We start from the raw sequence: 26808 nt of genomic DNA on the forward strand, positions 1-26808 counted from the left end.
GCCAAATTCCTGACCGCTCTAAGACCGAGGTGACCACCGCAAAATTCGGAGAGGAACCCACCCCAGAGCCGTCCCAGCTCCTGCTGTATGCCCACACCCCCCAAGGGCAGCGCTCCTGTCCCAGATGCAGCCTCCCACTTTTCTCAACCTGCCCTGCTGCTGGAACTGAAGGTGAGGAGCCTTCCAGCACAGGTTAACTCAAGGCTATTTCTTGCATTCAAACCTCCAGATCAGCTTTGTTCCAAATCAGCATCCAAGTGTTAATAAACTTTGAGAATGACAAGGTTTACACGAGCACTAAAAGCACTGAATCTGTCTGAAATCCCAGTATCTTAGCATGTTCTTTTACTATCGTAATTCTCTACTATCAAAGCAAGGCTCAATATAGCATAAACCAAACGCGTTCCTAAAATAAATGGGATGTAGTAGTAGTCGCAGCCGTTTGCTGGCACTGGGTTAAACTGAAACACACTCCCTATGCAAATCATCACACTAAAAAAGCTCCTCACCTAGAAATGGAATGAGGCTGAATTAATTAGCGTTAAAGTTTATAATCCCTGATTTTTACATAATAGTTACATGACCACAAGTGATGCATAAAAAGGGGAGAAAAATGAAGTGTTTGACTTGGTTAATCAGTTCATAACTTTATTGATTTGCCTTTCAGAATTCATTCACAGGCGGTGCTAGCTTAAAGCCCCAAATACTGCAAGTCCTGATCCAAATCCTGCCTGAGATAGAAAACAAAAGGATCTCATTTTTAACTTATTTAAATAAATTATCTGAGCGTCTTAAAGGAAAAAAAAAAAAAAAAAAAGAGGACATGGAGCATTTCAAATTTAAGGCAATATGGGAAATTGCATGCCAAAACTACGTTACGTGCAGAAGCCAACAGCAGGTGGCTGCAGGTTTAAGCAGCGAGCACTTGACAGATCAGGCTGCTGCTCCAGTTTTTCCTAAGGCTTTATCAACCACACCTGATGAAGCCCAACTACTGCTCACCAAGTCGTGCTTTTGAAGCACCAGAGTTCACTACAGGTTTTTCCGAGAAGGGTTTTCCAGTGCCAGGTGAAGTGCCATGCTGCTGCCTGCGGGGCACCCAGTTCCGTGCCCGTCAGGCCCAACAATGGGGCTGACCCTGCTGACTTGAAACGGGCCCAGCCTGTGGCACATGACAATGAGCATCTAATTGTGCTGTCACAGCTGCATATAAAAGCCAAGTCAGACATGAAACAAGTTCCTGCCGTCTTACTTAGCCACTCTTTTGCCCAAGAGCCCTACAGCTTAAAAACAGAGGAAAAGAGGGAAGGGAACAGGAGCGTTGTATGTCCTACACCTCAAGAGAGGCCATAACGTATCTATGCAACGGCTTGCCATGCTCTGTTCCACATTACATAAATTACAAGCAGTTACCTACCTCTGGATAAACTGCCACAAGAGTTCCCATATCTGTGGGTTGAGTGAACTTCCATAACCCCCAGCAGCTTTATCAGAATTATCAGAGGGGGGAAACTAAAGCAATTTTTAGATATACTTAAGTTATTCTTACAAGTAAGGAGAACTATGATAAATAGGAATGAAAGAGGATTCCTTTAAAAACCTCTCATGAGAAACCCTGGTGCTTGAATGTTGACGTACCGTAAACTGTCCTGGGTGTTTCCTGTAACTGAACACATTTTCTAGGACTTCATAACTACACAACATTCATAACTTCAGAGCATTTCTGTTACTCACTTACCAGCACACAATGCTAACTTCATTTCTGCAGTCAAAATTAATCAGAAGTGTTTTTCTTTAATGGACAAACACTGAAAGCAAGAGGTACGGATTAAAACACTCAACGTAACAAAACAGCAAGACCCCAGAGTAAAACATGTCAGCTGCAAAATCAAGGAGGTCTGGTAAGAAAAGGATTGAAATCAGAAAACAGCAAGGAGGTAGAGTTTCTTTTAAATACAACATGTTTGAAGGAGCTAAAGCTGTGTTTTCTTGTCATCTTTATTCAAGTATTTCACAGCAGTTATATTACAAATTACAGTAAAATGTTCAAAATTTCCAGAAATTCAAAAAATTAAATAACTTACTTCAAACTAACGTAAAATGAAGTCAAAATGCAAAACATCAATTTAAACACAGTTCTGAATAAAACTATAGAATCCAAAATATACCATAGTTGATGAAGGAAGTCTACTTAATCCACGAAGTAGACACACATTAATGAAACCAAACAGGACTCCCCAATGTCTAAATAACCCAATGTACAAGATACAAAAGATGCAAGTACAAGCCCAAATTCAAGCTTACGTTTTGATTACAAAATAAAATAAAATTAGAAAAAAAAAAAAAAAAGGACCATCAGCTGCAGGACCTGCCGTTCAGAAGACTGAAGGTAAAACCAGAGCTGACCCACCAATTTAATAAAAAAAAAAAAAAAAAAAGGAAGACGGGATATGACAAAAAACAGTAATCCTATAAATACATTGGCATATGAGGAAATCAAGTAACAATACAGAAGACACAAAACAAAACGAACAAAAAAAATTAATCACAGGTGAGATTCAAGCTTGCAAATACAATTAACTCCATAGCCATCAACTTTACCCAAGAGCAACTCTATTATCTCCAGGACAGCCCCGCCAACCCCGCAGAGAAGTCACCCTTCTTCTGGGTGGCCACGTTTCACTGACCCCAGCGCAAGGACTCCCACAGGAGTTTATTTGCAATTTTCACAACAAGAAACAAGGAAGAGAGGTCAATTTGTACAAACTCTTGCCAGTGCTATATGGCAAAAAAAAAAAAAAAAAAATTAAAAACGTACAAAGAGTAAACAAGTTGAGACCACATGGATAGATTAACAGCTGCTTTAACTCTATAACCACCAGACATCTGTAAAGGAAAACAAAACTGAAGTGTGGTTATTTGGGCTACGAAGGCGGGTATATCATTTGATTTGAGCTGTCCACTCTAACATTTGAAATCAGCTACTTTCCCCTACAACAACAGGGCAGCTCCCCCATCAGCAGGGCTGCCTCTTACGATTTTTCCCAATCAACAACTGACAGTAAAAATTTTCCTTTAGAAACCTGACCTTTTCGAACCATTTTTAATGCTAGGCATTAGCTTAAACTTGCTTTTATTCACACTCACTGGTGACTAAAATTCTCAACTGTTTTAATGCATATAAATTTATTATCATCTTAAAAATGTATGCAGTTTTATCTTCCACAAGTGCTGCTGTTACTTGAACAAAAACTTCTTTGAGTAAGTGAAACTGGAATAAATATTTTTAAAAAATTCTGCAGCAAGAACCTGAGACTTGCAAAAAACCCTTTTATCAGAAACTTGCTACAAAAAATCTGCTACATTTTATTTAATCAAATCTTAAAGTTTGTAACAATTTCCATCAAAATACAAAATGCTGTTAATGTACCAGACACAAAAATATCTCAAACAGGTATGATGCTAATAAATACTAAACAAAACATGGAAAAAATCCCCTAAACAAATGTGAGATCAAAGAATCTCATTCTAAATGTGTTTTCTGCTTGCTGTGGTTTTTAATCGCACTTTCCCACCTAAAAAATACAGCGATTCTGCATGGGTTGCATTTAGGTGTAACTAGATGTACATGAGTACTTAAAAAACTTTCTGTTTCTGCCATTAGCCATAAAGAAAAACAGTGGCGTTCGGGGGAGAAGATCTATGGTAGAACGATGTTGAAACACAATGTACAAAGCACTTTGGATTACTGCAGTAGCCCAAGGCCCGTGTTTGTTCCTCTGCAGTGGTTTGCTATTAGCCATAGAGGTGGAGACAAGTACCTTAGCTTCAGCTTGTGAATGGGAGCAGAGTGATTACAGTCCTCCATAAACACTGTTGGTAACTAAAATACAAAAAGCTGAGGTAGCTCAGTATCTCTGCAGTAGTCCAAGACTGTTTTCTCTAATTAAAAACTAATCACACTGTGTTGCATATTTCTGGAAAGACACTTCCACAGCTACGTACGGACAGTCACGATGAATGGTTAGAGATGGTAACACCAGCCAACTTCTCTAAAAGTTTCCACTTAGGTTTGCAATAAATCAGCCCAGGTAATGTTTTAACACCGAGCTTGCGACAAAACGTGTTTTTTCTTGAAACTGCCTAGACTGTTCTCTCCAGTTTCCAGAAAGGAAAGGTTTTGAACTACACAATTCAGACCTGGAGAACCGTGGTCCGAACAGATCAATCGAAAAGGCCGTCCTCCAATCTCCTCACATTAACAGTGCTTTGCATTGACTGAGTCGTGAAGCCTAGTTTAAGCTTTACTTTCAACTTGGGCTCCAGGATTTTTACTTGGGCTCCAGGATTTTCATCGATTATAGCATCTTTTTACCTGTACAATCCAAGCTATATTACAAACACAGAACTTCAGAAAGAAACCTGCCAGTATTAAACTTTTTTTTTTTTTTTTTCTTAAAGAACTCAAGATGGACAACAAAGAAGTGGTGGGAAAATGCTTCATTGTTAGCAACACAGAATAGTTTCACTGTGTAATTTGTTTCTAAAACAAATCTATACCAATGAAAAAGGAATTTCACCATTTTGGTAAAGTATGTGGCTTTTTTCAGTGTGTCTTAGTTTAGTTCTGTAGAGTAAGACAGGCATTATAGAACCATAATACTGGCTGCCATCCAATGAAGAGAATACAAGTCATCCTTTTGGAGATCTTCATTCTGAAGAGAGCTTTCTAACATTGCCATTTGCTATAATCCAAACCAATTGATTAGCCTTATCTTTCTCAATTGACTAAAAGGCACATTATAGGCAGTTCTAGAGAGCCTCATCTTCAAATCACTGTACATCCAGTTACTCAAGATTCCTACCACAATGCATCATTGCCTTCTTTAGAACAGATTTTTTTTGTCCGTTACCCCAGAGAAGAGAAAGATTGGAAAAAAATTAAAAAAAGGTTGCCTGTTTAAAAATATTCAACTTAGATCTGCTCTTTCCAGTTCTCTCGTGTATGTTGGTCTCCACTTTGACTGAAGTTTCCCCAAAGATAATGCATGTAGAGTGAACAAGAGCAGAAATGAGAACAGTTTCTGTAGCACCAAAAATCTCCAAGCTGTGGCATTGTATTCTTTATTTATATCAGATACAACTATATGAAGTTCCGTTTGGTTCTTGTAGGCTGGTTGGTTTCAGGTACCTGAGACAATAGCACCAAATTCAACAGAAAGAAAAAGAGAGAGCACTTAAGACCAAGGCTCTGCACATACTTGGTGCAAATGGAAACTGAATGGCTCAGAGGACTGCTCTCCCGTGAGCAGTTTAAGAGAGGATAAACCCACCCATCTTGACGAGTTCACAGGAATGTTTCAAACACATGAACTGTTCTTTCCATCTCCTGCAAGAAACACAGAACATCAATTATACATAAATATACAGACAAAAATAAAGTTACCTTAAGTAATCATATTTACTGGTGATTTTTTTTTTTTTTGGTTGGTTGGTTGGTTTTTGGTGTTTTTTTGTTGTTGGTTTTGTTTTTTTTTTTTTTTTTTTTTTGGAAACACCAACAAATAATTCATAGGAAAATAAACATTTCTGTTCACTATTTGTGATCTGCTAGCAAAAAACAGTAAAACAGAAAACTAATTAAAGAAGCATTAATGCAGAAAAACACTCCACCATGACAGTCCATGAAAAAATCCAAGTGTAATAGGGTCACTTATATAATTAACGTATTTGATATATATTAAGAAAGTACTGCAATGGCACAGTGAACAAATTCAACTCTTACATGCCATTGTTGACCCAGCTGCAAACACAGATCTGCAGAGTTTGGAGAATCAAAGTAAAGTAATCTGCCTCTAAGTACTCATGCTGGACATTTGTCTTTTTAATCTACATAACACTCAGCCCAGATTTCCAACGTATTTTAGGTGAAGACAGCAAAACAGTATGAAAATGGTTTCAAAAATATTTTGCAAGAACTCTATACCACCCTATGTTAAAGCTTTTCCAGGTTTTGTAGTAAAATATTCATGGAGAAAAATATTTGGTGTTCAGTGATCAAACTGGAACCTCACAATTCTCGCCCCTTTACCAGCAGGGTTGGTTACCAGTTGAATCAGCAAGCTGACCCTAACCACTCTGCAACTAGAGCAACGTTGCTGGAGGGAAAGCACTACCAGAGTGCTTTCAGATCAGATCAGCCTACACCAACAGTAAAACGACCCACTGCCTGCTGATGTAGCCAGGAGGCCTTTGAAATGAAAATATTTCAGAGGAAAAAGGATGACAACAGAGCACAAAACTTGCAAATATCATACTGTGTTGGACATTCCCAAGACAATCATGAGCAATCATGAGTGCACTTGCAGCCCAGAAAGCCAACTGCATCCTGGGTTGCATCAGCAGAGGAGTGGCCCTGGCCAACCTGTTCTAGTGGGTGGCATCCCTGCCCATGGCAGGGGGTTGGAACTGGATGATCTTTAAATGTCCCTTCCAACCCAAACCATTCTATGATTCTACCCATAATGCCTTTCTGATACTATTTTTTTTACAGATTCCTTGTAAGATAGCTACAATCAAGCGTATGTCCCATACTGCAGAAGGATGAAGGAAAATAAGTGATTTAGGAACATTCTGCAGAGCCACGTTGACTACCTGAAAGTTCCTGCTTCTGCTCCATTCTTACTCTAGTGGTACGTGCTTCTAAATGCTGCTGCATTCTGTTCTCCTTTTCCTCTGTTCTTTTAGGTTAAATTCTTAACCCTTTTCTGAGGAAAGCATTACTGGAAACAATCTCTGTTTTTTAAGCCATTACTATACTGAATTTTATTATTTTTATAAATACTTTCCTCAAAATCTATTTAAAGCTTTTGCATGCTAGTACAATGAACATAAATAGTTCTTGAAAAAATATTCTCACAGAAGTCAGATAAAAAAACTGTACAACATCACCTCAACAAGCTGTGATTTGTCATAGTCTCTACGGTGTCTGTAGATGCATTGGCTGAGGAGTGAATACAATCTCTCAAGTTGGTCAACAGTCAGGTTGTCACTTTTCTTAACCACCAAATCAAGCAGTCTCTGTTAGAATAACAAAGGATAAAGTTAGGAGAGCTTTTATAACCACTTTTTTTTCTTTAAAGTACAGATCAGAGTGTGATCTATCTTCTTCTTCTAAAACCCTATTTTGCAAAGATATATACGAATAAAAGGGACCACATCTGGCTAATAGCAAGGCCACTGCTTCCACACTGAAACAAAAGGACTTAACATTTCTCTTTACTTTCCTATTTACATCCATGCCTTTCTTCTTGTCTTAGATTTTATGCAGCAAATAGCTAGTGCAATGTTTGTTCTGTTTGAATGCTACATAATCCTGTGACGTCTTGGTCAATAATTAAGATAAACCATAAAAACTGTCTTGATAGCTGAAGTGGACATTTTTAAGAACTTACATTGACTTGAACTTTTTAAGAAGTGCCAAATGGAAACAGTTGGAATTCCACAAATGTTGAACAATAAAAGCAGTGCATGGGAGAAAAGCTTGTAAAACTGCTCATAAACAAATGGTGAAAGTGTGTATTTTACCATAGCAGCAGTAAATATTAGGACTTCTTTCCTAATACAACATTTCCGTTCTTACCAAATAAATTAACATCTGTAATCCACAGCAAGTGGGGTCTAAATTTCACAGTAGGTCAAGCTAGTTTCTACTACACAACACAGCAAATTCTGTTTCAACTTTGCTTAAACAAACAAAACAAACAAAATTAACTAGCAGGAGTTCGATCTATAGCACCAAAAGATCAGCACAAATTCCAATTTTCTTTCCTATCCACTAACAGTTCTTTCCACCAAGTATACGTCCACAGGGAGGGAGATGATGATGTTAACTTCTAATTACCAGGCACCCAGCGGTTCCTCAGCTACTGACATGTCCAATTAACACACAATTGCAGCTTTTGGAGAAACTCTTAAAATAGTGGACTGCTGTGCCATTACTGTATTTGTAAAGGTAGTAATGATGAGGCAATAAGGATTCGGTTTTATTAACTTTTCAGCCAAGAACACTGATTGACAAATTATCTTTAAAAAAAATTTGCCAAAAAAAGTTGTTCATAGTCAAAAATAAATGAAATTTTGTTTTATAGCAAAGGAAGGGAACATTTCCCATGGAGCCTGTTAGCAATCCAATCTATTTTTCAGTTCCATTACCTTTAGTCTGTCATGGTCAACAACTACAGAGGGTAAGGGATCTGATGGTTCCTCTGGGACATGCTCCAGACTTGTGGGTTTTGACAGTTCCATAGTGACTTTCCGAGTTTTCTTACTTTTCAACATACCTGTAATTTAAAAAAAATAAATAAAATTGATTTTGCTTGGATTTTGTGAACTATGCAAGCATGATTCTGCCGGTGCACATTATTTATCAGCTTCACAGAACTCTCAAGGTTTACGAGTGCACAAAACCACAGTTCACAAAGCACAAATGAAACCCATCAACTTTAAAACTTAATTCTGAAATCTCAATAGAATATTGAGCATCACTGGGAAAGTTTCTCCTCATTTCTAATTAACAATGTCAAATTATACAGCTTCTAAGAGAAGTTCACATATTAAGCTAATTCCCCAAATCTTTCTTCCTAAGCAGTTCAAAATTCTCATCTTTCTTCCCAAAGCATCCCATGTCTTCATCATCACAGTAATCCTAACATCTGCTTACTTCTGAAACGTCATGCTTTGGTGACACATTTCTGTCTTCTTCTACCTTTGTATTAAAACTGCTATCCAGTTCTGTTCTGGAGAACAAAATATTTTAAAGTTTTCTCCTGATTCTAGCCCTACATTTATTCACTGTTTTCCTCCTTCTCAACTATTTAAAATGCCTTATTTTTCCTGAGGACTCCCCTTACCTCCCTTTACTATAATGCATCATGAATGTATCCAAAATACACGTATTAAATTACGACGTGTAATGGCTGTAACATACATCACACTCTTCTTTCTGATATCCTTCAGAGCTTTACTCATCTATGCTCCTTACCCTCAGAGAAAACACGTGTACACACACAGACAACGTGTACGTAGTGATATTCTCATAATTCCTATCTCTCATTAAAGCTAATTTATTTTGTAAATCTCAGCACCCACTTTTGAAGTAAAGATTTCATTCTTTTACATAATTCTGAAAAACTAATTAAAAAGGCAATCATGCATAAGGCTCTTATTTCTCTTCCCTGAGGAAACTATGTCTCTTTTCTTCAAAGGACATGGTCCCTTCTTTTATGCACCACCAGGATTTCCCTTCTCTTTCTCTTATCTTTTTGCTGCACTATTAACTGTGTTGACTGGAAGTCCAGATACCTACCCCGTTAGATAAACAATGCCGTATCTGGCTTTTCCTATGAGTTAAGCTGCTTTAACTTTTGCTGTGAGCAAACTCTTTTTTAAGGAAATATCATAGAATCATAGTGAAGGGACTCGCAAAAATTCTGATCTAACATCAATGACACTTTTATCATAGATCTCCACCTCAAAAAAAAATCCATACATGTATCATATGGATAAAAATTTGGATCAATTACATCCTATAGACCAAAGTATGTATCATATAGATATTTACCTGCATTGATAATAGTTTTTTTTAATCTTCCATTACAGCTTAAATAACATTGTCTCACTACTTACGATACTTCTCTTTAAGCATACAAAGCCAGAATATTTCAAGTCTGGAGATAAAGTTACTTGCTTAAGAGAACATTACAGCAAGCCAAGGGTGGACTTCCAATTTATTTATGTGGAATTAAATCTCATAAGCACAGTAAAAGTTTCACACAAATAGCAGTTCATAATATACTGCATTATAATAACTTATGTTAAAATTAAAAACATACACATTTAACACGGATAAAATAACAGAACTGAAACAAGCTATACCTTCTTTATCTGCTTCAGCATCTTTAGTCTCAATGTCTGTGCTCTGTAGTGCTTTTTCATTATTGCTGCAGTGTGGTACCTCAGCTTTCACAAGATCAGCTCCGTGGCTTTCACTGGAAGCTTCTGTTTTCTCCTTTGGCTGATCTTCAGATGAAGATTTTTGCTTGTTACTAGATGCATCCGTGTTGTCATTGGCTGAAACAGCATCAACCGATTCCATTTTACCATTGTGACACGCTGGAACAGGCATACCCTCTAAGCTGTGTACAGATGTCTCTCCATTTAAACAGTCCCCTTTCAATGTCGAGTCCTTCCTTAAATCCTTTTCAGTATTCAGGGTAACACTGTCAGTTATTAACAGAGATTCATTTGAACTCTCTTCTTCCGTGGATGCAAAATTGTTTTCCTTTCCTGATGTCCCATTGTTAAGCCTTTGCTCTGCATCTATATCCATAATATCGCACGAGGATTCATCATTTGTCATGGAGAGGTCTCCTGTTTCCTCCCCATTCTCCTCAATGCAGTCAGCGCTGATCTCTAGCTCTCCGTTTTCCAGCAATTTACTGTCTTCTCCGTGGTTTTCATCATCGGCAAATTTTGCGTCATCTTCATCTTTCTTTAAATTGTTGACTTTCCTCTTCTTAATAATGCCTTTGCCCCACTGGGAGCGCCGCCTTGACTTTCTCCTTATTCGAACTGAATTACAAAGGAAAAAAGGAAACAAAACTTTTAGATGTGCAGGTACCTCCCCTTAAATAGACTAGTATATTAGAATATGCTGTAATATGAGGCAAACATGTTCACAGTTCAAAAAAAAAGTCAACTGTTTGCTGACTTCAGTGCAAGCAAATTAGTACGGATACAAAGGACTTTTAGAAGTACAACCAGTTGCATACAGAACTCCTACTGTAACCCATTTCCATAAACAGCCTTTCCTACATAATATATTTCATACATACCATTTGCAGGTAAACCACTAGAAGGAAACAGCAAAGCAATGATGTAGAACTCAGTCACTCTCATTTGGGTAATGCAGAATTTAAAGACCTTACTCTCATTTTCCCTTTTTTACAACACCAGCTATTTGAACACATTACACAAGGAAACAGATGGAAGTGTAATCCGTGAGCTGTCAGATAATTTGGGTTGGAAGGGACATCAGGAAGTCTCCGGCCCAACCTCCTGCTGAAAACAGGATTATTTAGCTATGAGGGCAGACCAGGTTGCTCAGGGCTTTACGCAGTCACATTCCGAAAACCTTCCTGAATGCAGACTAGATGATGTCCATGTGCCCTGTACCAATGCACAACCATTGTGTGAACAGGCTTTTTGTCTTGTATCTGATCAGAATCTCTCATTTCAATTTATGTCCAGTGTCAATTCAAAGACATCTTCAGTTATTAGATCAACTATAGAGTAACCCTCTCCTCAGTCTCCTATTCATTCTCACCTGTGTACTCAAGCTCACTGCACTGGCAAAACATGGCTTCAAGAAATGAGGATTTTTGTTTTAAATCCAGGCCAATTTAGCAACCCAGTCCAAAGACTGCCCAAACATCTGCACTTATGCAGTGAGTCTGTACAAAGAAGGATAAACATAGCTTCTTATCTCATCACCAACACCTCCCCCTCCCCATATATACAACTCAACCTGAAGCCATTTAGGCATGTGATCCTTTTTTCATTACTCTTGCATCCTTAGTTTTTCACCTTTACTTTTTCCAATGTATGCTTCCTGGGCCTTTTAAAAAAATCATCTAGCAAGCTTCTCAGAAAAAGTCCCCCCTGACAGAGAGACAACCAGAGCACCAATCTGAAAGAGGTCTGGGGCACATTTGCAACACAATCAGCAAATATAGAAGGAGAACCACTCAAATCTAATACTGTTGTCAATGTCCTCTGCAAGAGCACTAATAGGACGGAAAGTACTATATTCACATTCAAGCTACAATGCAGACTGCTGATATTTTTGCAAAGTTGCAGTCAAGTGTTTATAACTGAAAATGCTGGCCAACAGCTAACAGATTAACAACTTCTACTCCATTTCAAAATCAACTATGCTGAGCACCTCTGTAATGTTCTTGGTATTTGTAGGTTGCTTTGATTTATGGGGTAGTAAGTCCTAGATCTGCGTCTGCCAACTTCACACTGAGTTACAAAGATCCGTGTTTACTGCGTAGCTTTGACAATACAAGCACTATGCAGGTACAAGTGTTGGGAATTAAATGACAGAAGTTCAGAGAAATACGAGTATACTTCAGACCTTCCTCCCCATATGTAAGCAGGTAGTTTAACTACTACATTTAGGAATAAATTTCAACTTTTCCGTTTTAAAAGCTACCTAAAGTTACATTGCAATAAAACCAGTTTCATTTGGAGCATGCAGTTATTGTTACAAGTAATCCTTACTAAGAGCTGCAAGAATTGAGGGGAAAACCCTCTTTTTCCAGCTACTTTGTAGGTAATGACAGCAGCTTCTACAGCCAGTTTCACTGTTTTATTGGTGACGAACCACAACCCGTCCTTGTAACATCAGAAGCTAACAGCCTCTCCCTTTCTTCAGCAAGAGATTTTTAACAATCACACACACAGTAGATCTGAAACTAAACACATGGATTAATAAACTTAAGAGACAAAAAAAATCCCCTATTAGGCAATGAGCTTATTCTCGGGTCAACTCCAAAGATGGACAAATAAAACACAGAACGAAGAGTCTTCTCAAGGGAATGTAACACGTCTTCAAGTGTATAAATCAGTAAGTTGGATTTTTATAGATCCAATGATTTTGGCTTTTTAGGGTAACTTTGCTATAAGGTGGTATTTATCATTATTAGTGACTTATACTTTAAAAATGCCCATTTACTGGTGCAACTATTTTGTTCACCTGCAACCTCTACCTGAGAGCCTACATTTGCCTAAATACCCAGGCACATTCCTAAAATTCCTAGGCTTGTGAGAAATCAGAGTAAAGAATTAATTCCATTTTACTACACATTTCATCAATTATCAAGTCTTCCTAAATGACAGTCAGCAAGCCCAGCTAACTCTCACTCCCATGCAAGCTATTCAAATCTAAGTTAAGGGCCTTTTCACAGTTGTGCAAGTTGCTTTCATTGTTTTTAATTAGGACAAAGCAATATGTGTTGCAAGAAGATCTCCTCCCAGGAGTTCTGAGGTTTTCTATTTTACGCTGCATAAAAACCAGTGAATGCAGAAAATATTTCATCCACCTCAAAGTATGCGCACACAGCAGAGCTTTGATTGAAACACTGCTATTATTACAAAACTGGTCTTTATGTCACAATATTCAAAAAAAATTATACCTACAGCCAACCACTGCAGTTTAGGAAAGAAAACAGCTTCTCATTGACAGATACTGCAGAATATGTCCTCTTCTCATTGACAGGTACTGCAGAATATGCCTTCTCAATGTTTAAGTTTTTGTACTGATAAATGCAGTAATCTAGTTTTGTTTTTCACCCATATTTAGTCAATAGCATTTGGTTAGTGTCACAATTTTTCCTTCCTAGACTCTTACACTTGTTTTAAGGAAGTGCTATCGCCACTGAATGGCCCACACCTCTAACTAACAACTCAAATATCCTTTTTTTTTTTTTTTTTTGTCTGTATGCTTCTAAGAATCAACTTTTTCTCCTGACACTCAGCTAAATAAATGTCTTCTTCCTTTCAGCCACTTCCATTCCAGCCACTGAAGCCTTTTTTCTTCAGGCTTTCATAAATGTACCTAAATCTCTGATTTGAGTTCATTTAACACAACTTCAGGACCTCAGTGAGGCTGATAATCCCCTACCTAATACACCTTTGAGTACATTCTCCAGTTTTTACTTTCTTGACCATACCAATTTTGGTTCCAGATCCTTAGCACCCTTCATGTTGTTACACTGATTTTCTTTCTTACACAATGCAGGCAGAGGCTTGGCTCTTTCAGTTTTCTTCTTTCCAAGGACGAGTGAAAACTCGAGCAAATAATGCAATATTTAAAAACAAACAAAAATAAAAAAACACACACACACCAGCAGTCTTTATGTCCTGCCTAATTCCCCCAGTAAAAATAAGAGTCTACTATGAGTAGCAAGGGTTTTGAATGGAGCAGTGACTCCTGGGACCAAATGTAGAAGTCTGCACCACGTTTCATTATCTACATTCTCTTTATATTCACTACAAAGCAAAAGGCACTACTGAGAGAATAACACAGACGTGAGAAACGATGGTTCAATAAAGAAGGAGCTACCAAAGTGTAACACTGATACAGAACTAAAGGGCAAATGTTCATGGTTTGCTGCTAAATAATAAACTTAACCTGGAGTCCCCTCTCCTTCACTTTCGTGTTTATCTTCTGTAAGATTGTAAACCATCAAGAGCAGAACCACTTTTCAGCCTGTATGATTCATGACACACTGAAGTTCTCAGTGAGTAACAGAACAGGTAATGGATTACAGAAGAAAAACTAGGAGTTAACTTTGAAAAAAAAAAAAATACAAAAAAAAAAACTAGCAGAGCATATACAATTGCAAGTTAATGCATTAACACCTTTTCAATTATTCCTTTTAAAACTACTCATCTGAAATGTATCCATTGATACCCAGTCTTTTGGCACTATTTGTGCCAGAGGCAGTAGAAATACTATTGTCAGAGGAATCCTGCTTTTTAGAACTGAGTTTCTATAACTCAAACTATTATAATACCAATTATTCACACATGAATACATTCACTTGCTTTCTGAATTGTGGAACTCTTCTCTATAATCTGCACATAACCTCTACAGATTTGCCAAGGGGATCCTCACATCAGTTCTAGCTTCTTTCTGGTTTGCTTTTTCTATAAATCATTAAAAATTCTGTATGAACTGGGGTAATGACAATAAATACCTGCTTGACCACAAATCATGTACATTTTACTTGGGTTATTTTTGATATCAGCCTCATGTGAACCCTTCCCCACTCATTAATTTGTGCTAAGCTGCAGTCTATGCAGAGAGCATTTTAAAGAAATGTAATAAAATTTAATTAATTACTGAATACAAATTTACCCTACATTTCCTTAAGCAATAAGTGGGGTTTCTCAATTCTTCCATTCCTACCTTGAGACACTGAATCTGATGAAAGATCTCTAAACTTAAGGCAGATAGCATTCGGTGCAGAGGTGGCCTCCCAAGACTATAAAAGAAATTACAGACTTCCTTCAGAAGCACTAGTCCTCTAAACTCAAGTGAAATGAAATGTGTAGCGGACTTCCAGAAATCCTGAATTATTGTGCACTGACAGATTCTGCTTCATGATTTTCATGCCAGGTAACATCAAGTAATGACAATACCTGGTGAAATAAGCATACTTATCCTCTACAGTGCACATCAACTACTGTCACCTTACTGTTTGGTATAGTCTCAATAAAATAGACCTCAAAAACATGGGTGCATGGCACAGAAGCTTCAGAGTTGAGTTATATCCCCTTCTGTCACACAAGCACAGCCGTACAGTGACAAAGCTGCAGACTACACAGAAGTCAAGATGGGAAAGGAACTAGATATAATTAGAAGATTCAAAGATTGTAAATCACTAACAAGCAAGTCTGCTGCTTTAATGTGGATAACTAATGAGAAGATGTAGCAGCTGAAGCAGCTAAGTTTCTCTTGAAACTTCTGTAGTTTGACTATTACCACATATTGAGTGTAGTACAGTGTTCATGGAGGCTAACAAATATGCTGCAGAAAAGCAGACCTTACATGCCTCTGCACTGCTTCAATATCCGTCAGACAAATGTGATTAAATGTCACTAAATGATAAAATTCACATCCATCAAACAGTAGATTCTCCGTTATTACCTTTATTTCATAAAGGATTGCTGGGAATTAAAATCCAATAATAATTCTCATAGCAAAAAAGATCACCATGGATCTAGATTTTGTGTCTTCGGCATAAAGAACCACTTGAAGCAAAACATTTAATCTTTTTCTTCCGTGATCAAAACCTTAAAGTTCTTTCTGATGTCTGGTGCATAAAGTAACTTAAAACCTTGAGAAAGCACTTACAACCAACAATTTGCTCTCTTTTATGCAGCATCCAGGGTATACATATATATACTTCTGTACATAAGTTCCTCAGTAATTTCACTGCTTCCAGTAGTTCTACGTTCCTTACCAATGGGCACTGAATAGTCCACTTGAAAGCCTCTGGAGTTTTAAGTCACAAAGTCCCAAACTGCAGTCAGAGATAAGCAGCAAGAAAGAACAGAGCACAGCTCCACAATGGCTTAAAAAGCAAAATAAGGTGCCAGCTTCCACTAACACACAAAGCCATTTCTCCCTCCAAAGCCAGCTATAATATTTCTACTACCTCATCTGTACTTGCACTACTGTTCCTGCAGGAGAACAGATAAGGGAACTAATCTGCCTTTAAGTTTGTATTTTTTCCTGGGTTAGTTTTCAACATCTTCAGTTCCCAAACTGAGCTATATCCAGCTCTTGAATGATGGTGCTCCTTTAAAGGAGGTGGTTGGAATATGCAACCAGAGAAAAGCAAGACAGCGCCTTTACTACTAACCTGCAGCTTGGCATGATTGTGGAACTAACCCCTAAGAGCTATATGATTTTCCTCCTAGACAGAAAGTATGAGGATACTCAAGGCACAAACCTCAAAAATATTAAAAAACAACAGAACAACTACATGCAACAGCTTAGCATGTATGATCATCAACAGCCCATAAACTGTTATATGAACAACTACTTGAAGAACCTGGGCACTTCTCAACAGGGGTCAAGTTCCATAAGGAGATGAAGCATGCTTCCCAAAATACACTTGGCTGCAGCACCCCCAGTATTTCCTCATGCAAGCAAACTGCTATCCCCTACCATTCCCTTTAACACACTCAACACAAGTCCTTCCCAGTATTTCTCAGCAACCTCTCCCAGTATCTTCTGTTCCACCCAAAGCTGAGTAGGATGACCCCCCACTTCTCAGGTGTGCATGCTCTGCCTGGCCAACATGATCTTTTAACCGATCGGCTAACAAGGCAAGGCAGAACAGGTAACTACCATTTTCAATCTATAGCCTTTCCCGTCAGGAGATGCATAGATTTATCCAGCTATCCATTTTCACAAAACCTGCAGGAATCTAATCTTTCAGACCTCAACTCCTGTCAAATCTGTCTGAACCAGGCTAAATGATTCAGAAGTTATTACAGGAGCAGAGATGGACAGAAAGGATAGGTATTATTTTCTTGGGAAACCAAGCTAAAAATATAATTTACATGAAACCATCAGAGTAATTATGTTAGCTAAGTACATGACAAGACAGTCACACAGGAAGATTAAAAAGAAAAATGAAGTCAGAAGAGAAGAGACAATCAGATTAATATCACCCGTAGAGATCAGTTATAGACGTTCCACCTCTATAGCTCTGCTCATTTTCCCTCTGCTGAGTAGCTTTTTACAATAGCAACTATTATAGCTATTTACATTTTCAGTACATTTAGGAAGTTCTTAAGGATTACTGAATGACATCTTGCCTGCTGCAAGAGAGCCATGAACAAACACAAGGTTATTCTGCAACTTCAACACTATAGGGAGAAAGTTTGTGCGGGCAAAGCTTGAGCTGAAGCTGGTCAGTACCACGAGGGACACCAAAAAGGGCTTTTTAAATTATGTTACCAGCAAAAGGAGAACCAGAGGTAACTTTGGTCTGCTCCTTGACAAGGACGGTCACTTCACTAATACGAACACAGACAAAAAACATATTTAAAGCCTTGTTCACTTCTGTCTTCAACACTGATAATGGGCCTTCTACATGTATGTTAGAGGTCTGTGACTGGAGGGACAATGAACTCAAAATCAACTCCAAACTTGTGCAGGATTTGCTGCTCCAGCTGGGTGGATGTAAGTCTATAGAGCCTGACTGGATTCATTTTAAGATACTCAAAGAGCTGGCTGATGTCATTTTAAGACCTCTCAACTATTTTTCCAACAGTCTTAGGAATCTGAAGAGATCCCAGGTGACTGGAAGCTGGAAAACGCTGTCCCAGTTTTCAAGAAGGGCGAGAAAGAAGACCCTAGTAATTACAGGCCTGTCAGTCTTACTTGAATGACTGGCAAAATTATGGAAAAGATTTTTCTGGGAGTTACTGAAAAACACAAGAAATGACCAATGACTATGTTGTCTTGACAGAGGTCCACAATGGGAAAGTCCTGCTTAACAAATTTCCTTTCCTTTTATGACAAGGATCTAGTTGACCAAGGGAAGCCAGTTGATGTCATCTTTTTGGATTTCAGCAAAGCTTTCCATAGGGTTTCTCACAGTACACTTCTGGACAAAAAGTGCAGCATACAGCTGGACAAACACATAATGCAATGGGTGAACAACTGGCTGACAGGTCAGGCAAAAAGGCTTATAGTAAATGGGGTTACGTAAGGCTGGTGGCCAGTCAGTAGGGTTCCCCAGGGTTCCATTTCAGCATCAATTCTCTTTAATGATTTCATAAATGACTTGGATAGAGGACTTGAAGTCAGACTAAGTGAGTTTGTCAATGATATTAAATTGGGAGGAGTTGCTGACCCCCTCAAGGGTAGAGAGGCCTTGCAGAGAGGATTCTGCAGCTGGGATGGAGTAATCCCAGAGATATGTGGAGACTGGGGGGACAAGAGTCTCAAGAGCAGGACCACAGGGAAGGATCTGGGGGGTTTGGTTAACAACAAGTTGAATCTAAGTCAACAGTGTGTCCTGGCAGCCAAAAGGGCCAGCTATATCCCGCGGTGCATTAAGCAGAGCATTGCTAGCTGGTCAAGGGAAGGGATTGTCCAGCTCCGCTCTGCACTGGTGTGACCTCACCCTGAGGTGAGGAGTACAGTGTCAGGTGCCAAAATATAAGAAAAACTTAAACGTAAAACTATTAGAGAGAGTGTCCAAAGAAGGGCTACAAAGATGGTGAAGGGTCTAGAGGGGAAGGCATCTGAGGAGCGGCTGAGGTGCCTTGGTGCCTTTGCTCAGCCCCAAGCAGAGCAGGCTGAGGGGAGGCCTCATGGCAGCCTGCAGCTCCCTCATGAAGGGAGCGGAGGGGCAGGCGCTGAGCTCTGCTCTCTGGGGACAGCGACAGGACCCGAGGGGATGGCATGGAGCTGGGACAGGGGAGGGGCAGGCTGGGTGTGAGGGAAAGGTTCTGCACCCAGAGGTGGTCAGGCACTGGGACAGGCTCCCCATGGAAGCAGTCATGGCACCGAGCCTGATGGGAGTTCAAGAACCATTTGGACAATGCTCTCCGACATTGGGTTTGATTTTTAAGAAGTTCTGTGTGGAGCCAGGAGTGGGAACTCCATGATCCTTGTGGGTCCTTTCCAAGTCACGATATTCACAGAATCATCTAGGTTGGAAGAGACCTCTAAGATCACTGAGTCCAACCTCTGACCTAACACTAACAAGTCCTCCACTAAAACATGTCACTAAGCTCTAAATGTCTTTTAAAGACCTCCAGGGATGGAGGTTCTCCACTTCCCTGGGCAGCCCATTCCAATGCCTAACAACCCTCTCAGTAAAGAAGTTCTTCCTAATATCCAACCTAAACCTCCCCTGGCCCAACTTTAGCCCGTTCCCCCTCATCCTGTCACCAGGCACGTGGGAGAACAGACCAACCCCCACCTCGCTACAGCCTCCTTTATGGTACCTGTAGAGTGCAGTAAGGTCACTCCTGATACTATGATTCTCTGACTTTAACCTCACAAGCACAGGACAAACTCCTACTGTGCATTAATTAAAATGATACATTACAACATTCTTTTCTATCACAGAACTGAAAGGCTGTGGTTGCTGGTTGGTTTCTGCGTCAAGAAGGAAAAAAAGATATGAAGAAAATAAATAGTTGCAAACAGAAATGAAGAAATGGGCAATCTGCAGACAAAAACATTGCACAAGCTCTTTTAACAATTTAAAGCAAACATTGCCAAAGTATCCAGATGGGAGGAAGTAGTATGATATTATCTAAAAGGTCTGAAAACTTTTTATTGCATTACTAATTTATACCACTTATGGTAGGAAAAAATCAATTTTAAAAACTCAGAAAAATATCTCTTCCACAAAATCTATCTTTTCACCATGTTTATAAAAAAAAATGTAGTGATAATGCTTGCAGGCAAACCTTCTTAAGAGACACTGAACAATCTTGGATTAGTAAGTTAGAATGAGATGAGTAACAAGTGAATATTAAAAACCCGATCAGGTAAATTGCGGGACTGTTTGCCTTCTATCGGGGCTAAAAGACATTCAATTAATTCAAGAGGCAGAGTATTTAATAGTGATAAAAGAAAATTTCTTTGCCACTAGGTACCACTACCTCCAAAAGTTTGATGGGATTCCAAAAAAGAATTACAGAGACAGGATTTATAAGAACACCTACAAATTCACTAAATGGGATTTTAAATTAGAAAAATTACAAAGCCTATGGGTTTAAACAACCATTACCTAACTCAGAATTGGCTAAGATGGTATTTTCTTCAAAATGAGGCAGTCCAAGTAATTTTTATTTCTCAAATGTTTGCAGCTTCCTTTTGAAGCATCCAATTGAAGCCAGTGTCAGATTCAGATCAAACTACTCTCCATCCAGAATGTGCACTCCTAAACTACCAATAAAAAAAATTATTAAAAAACAGACACTTGTCTCAGCTCTGAGTAAAGATGTCCTCAAATTCCACAAAAGCTTTTTTTAATAGTGTTTGTCAAGTTGCAGTACCTGCCTCTGTCGCAGGTGTGTTGTGAGAATTAATCCAACTCAAATCCCTTTTCTGGAGAGCAGGAGAAAAGAAAGCAGTAGCATAGTAAAGGAATCATGGTTCTGGCAAGACAGTAGCAGCTACTACAATTTTAATGTTAGTATCTGGATGACTTAACATGCAGTACTCACGTTCTGTGGTAACTGACACAGAACTAGGCAAAAATGGAAAGTTATAATAATAAACGTCTTAGGGCATCTGGTCTGCCATGTCCTTTGGTAAGACACTGCTGCAGTCATATGAATGCGTGAAACGCAACAATCGCTGACATTACTGTATCAGAGAGGTCAAAAAAAGAGACTAAACTGATCAAAATCCAACAAAGACTGAGAAAGAAATGCCTTCTGAGAAAGATTACAAAAGACCTTTTTCCTTTCTAAAAATCTTCTGGAAAGCCACTCCCTCCAGACAAACAAAAAAAACCAACCACTTCCATTCCATTATGAAGTAGAACAACAGATTTTCATATAAGAGCAAGGATCACCATTTAGCTCAAACCATTTAAGAGTATGCAAAATACTACTTATCTGGGAACTAAGGTTTTTTTTTTGCAGCAGTTTATTTCCTTATTAGATCTCCCTGCAGTTCTTTCTACAGAGACCACTAATCACTTTAATTATTGGGAAAAGTCAGTGTGGTGTTTACTTCATATTTCATAAAATGAATTTTATCTAAAACTTTTTTTTTTTTTTTAAAGAGTTTGCATAACACAATACATTCTAATTTTTTTCTTGCTGCAAATGCAATTTTCACATGGACCAGCTATCATATTCATCATACTGCATGAAAGACATCTCCTCTGTGAGGAAAACAAAATCTGCAGTCTATCACCTACAGTATATTATTGTTGAATACTGCAAAAAAATGATAAGAATGGCAAATCAAATCTTCCCCGTACAGTTTAGTTATATGTAACATTTACAGAAGGAACTGCAAGAAAATAAAATAATATGCAACATACTCCATCTACTGGCAAGATACAGTAGTAGGACAAATTTTTACTATACAGCATTGTAACAACTAAAGAGATACTGATGTTTTACACACTGAAGTGTACCTAAATCACTGAGCACTTATTAATTTACCAGATGCCCAAAATTTCACATTGCTGATAGTTTCTTTTTCCACACGTACACAAAGGCAAAGCCAGACTCCTCTCATAGGTACCCAGCGACAATAGACAACGGGCACAGATTGAAAAACAAGAAATTCAATTTCAAAGAAAGAAAAAAAAAAACCAACATTGCGATGGTGACCAAGCGCTAGAAAAGGTGGCACAGGCATGTCATGGAACCTCCATTCTTTGAGATACTCAAAACAAAACTGGACACAGCCCTGCTCAGCCTGCTCTGAGCAGGGGAGCTGGACCAGATGATCTTCAGAGGTCTCTCCCAACCACAGCAATTTTATGATTCTTTGATCTTACAACTACTTCCATCAGGCTTTTGACATACGTCCCATTGCATGTTCCCATTGGAGCATTTGCACTTTTCTCAAAATATGCAGTCAATACTGATACGTTTTAAGTCATCTGGGGCAGAACTGTCCCAAATGAATTCTCAGCAACTTCAAGTAATGCAATACTTTTAAAACTCATCTGTACTGTAATACATAACCCACCACAGGTGTTACTTCAACAGGGATATGGAAGTTGCAGATTAAATTTAACTCAGGAACATTTATCACCGTGTCTTCAAATAGAACTACAGATCTTGTGCCACATTTCTGATAGCCCATATGGTCTAATCAAATGAAAAAAAAAATAAAATATATTTAGCAAAATTAAATACATCACAAAACAATAGTTAACTACAGAAATAAATAATATCGCATACAAAATATGTAATCTCAAAGAACAAACCAAAACTAAATCCCATTCTTTACTGTATTATCCCTAAAACGTAAACAGGGATTTAAAATGGGTGAGGCTGCTACGCTATCTGTAATCCACAGCATTTCTAGAGAAGATGCCTGACAATCATTTCCTTATGAGGCTCTCAAGCATTTCATCTGAATTTACTTTTTTAAAGCTGTTTTCTGAAATACTGTAAACAAAGCTCCTAAAGAAATACTTTCATCAAGAAAATAACGTTACTGTTGACAATTAAAACCAAAAACAAACACTAGACCAGGACAAAAAAATTACCTAAGGAAAAAAAATGAATTCAAATTCAAACAGATATATATATATAAAAGGAAAAGATAGAAATATTTTAGATTTTCATAATTAATTGGAATGTAAAGCTTTTATCCCACGTAACTAAAATACATGAATTGCTGTCCTTGTTCCTCTGCTTCTGTAATGCATTTTAGCCTTCAAAAATCTTAGTTCCTCACCACATTCTCCACCTCTAAATCATCTCTGTTCTGAAATCCCTTCTCTAAACTCCCCCATTCCATTTACACATTTGCAATCCATGTAATTTGCTGCTCTTTGAGCTCCCTTACCATTGGCCCAGTTATTCTCACTCTACCCTAGAGCTCCTTCCTCCAATCCCTCTTCTAGACTGTTTCTCTTCAAAGTTTTTCTGTCTCTACTGACCTTACCACAGTCTGTGTGTCCATGTGCTCCCTGAATCCCTTCTGCAGATTTGACTGCTCCTCACTTCCTGGTTCTCCATTCTTGATTACTACATGTACAACAGAACTCCTAGAGTAGCCACCCTGCCCAGACTCATCCTTAAAGGCCGATTTTCATTTGATTGTATTCCCAAACATCACTGAGCCTCAAATTTTCTTGTCTTACAATCTACCTCACCAAAATACTAGCAGAAAGGGAGCCTTGACACTAGCTCCTTTTCCATTTATGAACAGGAAAGTTGGCAAGTTCCTTCACTCAATGGCTCTAGTCTTCAAACAGCCACCACTGAACCTACAATACTAGACAAAGAATAGCAGAGGCAGAAGAGCTTCTTTTTATACAATAGTAACCACTAAAAGCTGCTCTTTCTTTCAGAGAGATGTCCACCTCAAAGGTCTACAGCCACTCCTGTTTGCTGCACAGCACCCACAGCCAGGAAAGATCAACCAGAGTTAATCTCCATCTTGGGTTTCAGAGCAACTAATGACACTGAGAACCCCTTCTCTCTGTTTTGCCAAACAAACAGAACTTTAATTGACATCATCAATACATTATATAACAATTTAGTCAAGCCGTAACTCTGTAGAGTTGACTTTAATTCCTTTAGTAGAAAAAAAAATTAGAGTTGTAGGAAATAAAACTATACACCTGTAATTAACTATTTGACATCATTTATATATAAACAACATGCAATTCTGGGCAGTTATCCCCATACCTAGGAACTTTTGTACAAAGGAAAAGCATTATCAGGGTGAAGACGAAGACCAATGAAAATTTGATTACTCCACAATCTATGTAGCAGTTTGCCTATCAAGCACCCATTTGATGTTTCTGTGATGATAATAATAATAGATTCCAAATCTTCAACAGGAAAGCCATGCACAACTATCAGTATATCCCTCATATACACACTCTTGTAGACTTTATTTTCATCTAACAAAATTTACTGTATTTACCTGTTGTAATCAACTCAACCTCTTGAAAATAATTAGCAGTGCCTTCAATTACCTACTACACAGTTAGGCAGTCATACGCTCCTCACAATTCTAGAGACTTTGACCAATTAATTGGACTAATCCAGTAGGCTGCATCAAGAGCATCTTAACATTCTCCATTAATTGGTAGTGACTATTGAAAGCCAATTCCCATAAAGGAAAATACAGTTAAATTTATAACTGCTTTTCTAAGTTTTAGCATAATAACGTACGCGTTGCAGACAGGAAGCAACTAGTGCATGTGACAGAGTAGAAAGCAGCATGCAGATACATACCTGTCAATATACGTGTATACATGCACTAAACAAATCTCAACGCTCAACCAACAGATAACAGATCACCTCATATTATAGAGAAAATAGCTTTTTTTTCCTTTAAAAATGTAATAAAAACTTTATAAAAAGTTTTTTTTTATTACAAAAATAGAAATTCTACTTCTTTCCAGCTTCTTGGGCAGAAATTTCTTATCAGAAAAAGAGTATTTTTTAAAGTTCCATGTTTCATGCTTAAAATTACTTTCGGACATAATCAGCAAGCATTAGTACAGACGTGTGAAATGTTTGCCATTGGAGGCGCCTGCAATTTTGCACAATTTTCAACCAAGGTACTCACATGCACATTTATTTGCAGAGTTGGGCCACACCGTCATTGTGGGTTTTTGTTTGTTCCGAAATGCCTCTTCAACTCTAGCTTCTGTTTTCCGTACAGTGGAACCATGAGGATTTATTTGTTCTGCTGTTACTGATAAGCCTGCATACAGAAGATAACCATACCTATTTAAATAAACCAAGCTGAAAAAAATCTACTGAATTTTAAAATAAAGTTGGAATACCATGCTGCAATAAGAACACATCAATTAATATTTAGTTGGACATTCAAAAGAAAGATTAGAATCAAGAATATTTGTTTTCTACTGACAAAATAACTTACTTGCTGCATGGTCTTAAAACCGTCAGCTCTGACGACTTAGAAAAATATGACTTTCTCACATTTGGGTCCCCAAAGATTGCACTCTTATCTACATTTCCTCTATAAAACAAATTTGTATTGACAGTTTCAATTTTTCTTAATTTTAACCAGATAATTTAAAATAAGTAGCGATTCATAATGGCATGGTATGCCATGTCAAAAGGAGTATGTGAAGAGAGACTTGCACTGTCATCATGATCTATGTTATGTAAAATGGATGCACTTCAGAGTCAATATGAGCTCTGAGATTAAGAAAAATATGATTCTGCTTTTAACAAAAAGTCTGTTGTGCTTTCTGTAACACAAGTTCATCTCATAGCTTCTACTATTTTCCAGGATTTTTAAATTCTAAAAATGTGCACTTAATATTGGTTACACACATATTAAAGATATAACCACAATTATGAAGTTTCGTACTTCACTAGAACTTCCTATCCATCCACTATAAGTCGTCTTAAATGTCATACCACATCTCCAAAAGTAACCAGAACAAAATGACCAAGAGCACGAAAGAAACTCTACAACTGACAGAAGCAGAAATTAAAAGATTCACAAAGGAACTCTCACCTAACAGTCAATAGGTAAAGCACACGTTTCTAGGTACTAGTAAAAGTATTTTAAGCTACATATCAAATAAATTTCTTTACTCAAAACACCCATCACTTCTACCTTGTTATCTGCTGGTTTCAACAAGAAGCTGCAAATTCCAAAATCTAGTATACTTATTTTTTGATTTACCAACTTAGAATTTGTTATCCTTAGATATCCTAGATATCCTCTTTCAACAACAGCACCTCATTTCTGTAATACAAGAACAAGAGATTCTAGTTTAACTTCCAGACACTAATTCTATTACACAGTTTATCATTTTGTTACACTGCAGTACTTTGAGACTCGTCACCAGTCCCAGTACTAACTAAAAATAGCAGATCTGACAAAAGTATAGAAAAGGTACATCTATTCAATACATACTTCTGTTTGGAATTGTGGTGAAAAAATAGCAATGCAGAAAATACCTTCCATTTTAAAGCTATGTACGATTGCTAAACAACTTGCCAAGATAATTGTGAAGAAAATGGATAGAGAACTTTTTAGCCTTATCTTCAGTAGTTCCTGTTAATAAATTAAGAGCTAATAAATGGCACAATTCAGAAAAATCAATGGCTTTCCAACTGGGCAAAGTTTAAAAAGCCTACAAATGTGTGTCACTGGCCTTCTAAACTCCTCTGAGATTAGAAATGCTTGACAAAATTGCCAGAGAATTGGTCAGTAGCCTCCCAGAGATCAGCTTGTTCGATTCCATGCAAATCTCACGTTGAATGTTGAAGTTCTTCCAAACTTCGCCAAGAAAATGTTGGCCAAGATCTGAGTTTGAGGTGTGTTCTTCCTGTCAAGAGGGCAAGTTTCCGTTCTGATGGTCGTATCCACCTACCCTGACTCAATCTCAAACCATAACACTACTTCAACCTCTCCTGAACCTGTAATAATGTAAATTTATGCTCAGTCCAAGAGCTGCTAGTAGATTCATACAGCAAATATCTGGACTTGCCCCTCTC

The 26808-nt window shown here is 38.0% G+C and overlaps 1 protein-coding gene across 4 annotated transcripts in view; it reads right to left on the reverse strand.

Moving 5' to 3' along the window:
• Positions 1-1980: 1980 nt before the first annotated feature.
• Positions 1981-26808, reverse strand: part of ATAD2B (ATPase family AAA domain containing 2B) — an 82136-nt gene continuing 57308 nt past the window's right edge. For 3 of the 4 annotated variants that reach the window (XM_084512896.1, XM_084512894.1, XM_084512897.1), the window contains 5 exons: positions 24896-25033; positions 9937-10632; positions 8215-8342; positions 6952-7080; positions 1981-5389 (listed from right to left, as the gene is read on the reverse strand). In XM_084512896.1, coding sequence (XP_084369022.1) covers positions 5348-5389; positions 6952-7080; positions 8215-8342; positions 9937-10632; positions 24896-25033 — 1133 coding nt within the window. In that variant the 3' untranslated portion in view covers positions 1981-5347. The remainder of the gene's footprint in view (positions 5390-6951; positions 7081-8214; positions 8343-9936; positions 10633-24895; positions 25034-26808) is intronic. The other variant, XM_084512895.1, reaches the window with a different exon arrangement.

The sequence above is a fragment of the Aythya ferina genome (genome assembly GCF_964211825.1).
Source record: "Aythya ferina genome assembly, chromosome: 3".
In the NCBI taxonomy this organism is placed as follows: Eukaryota; Metazoa; Chordata; class Aves; order Anseriformes; family Anatidae; genus Aythya; species Aythya ferina.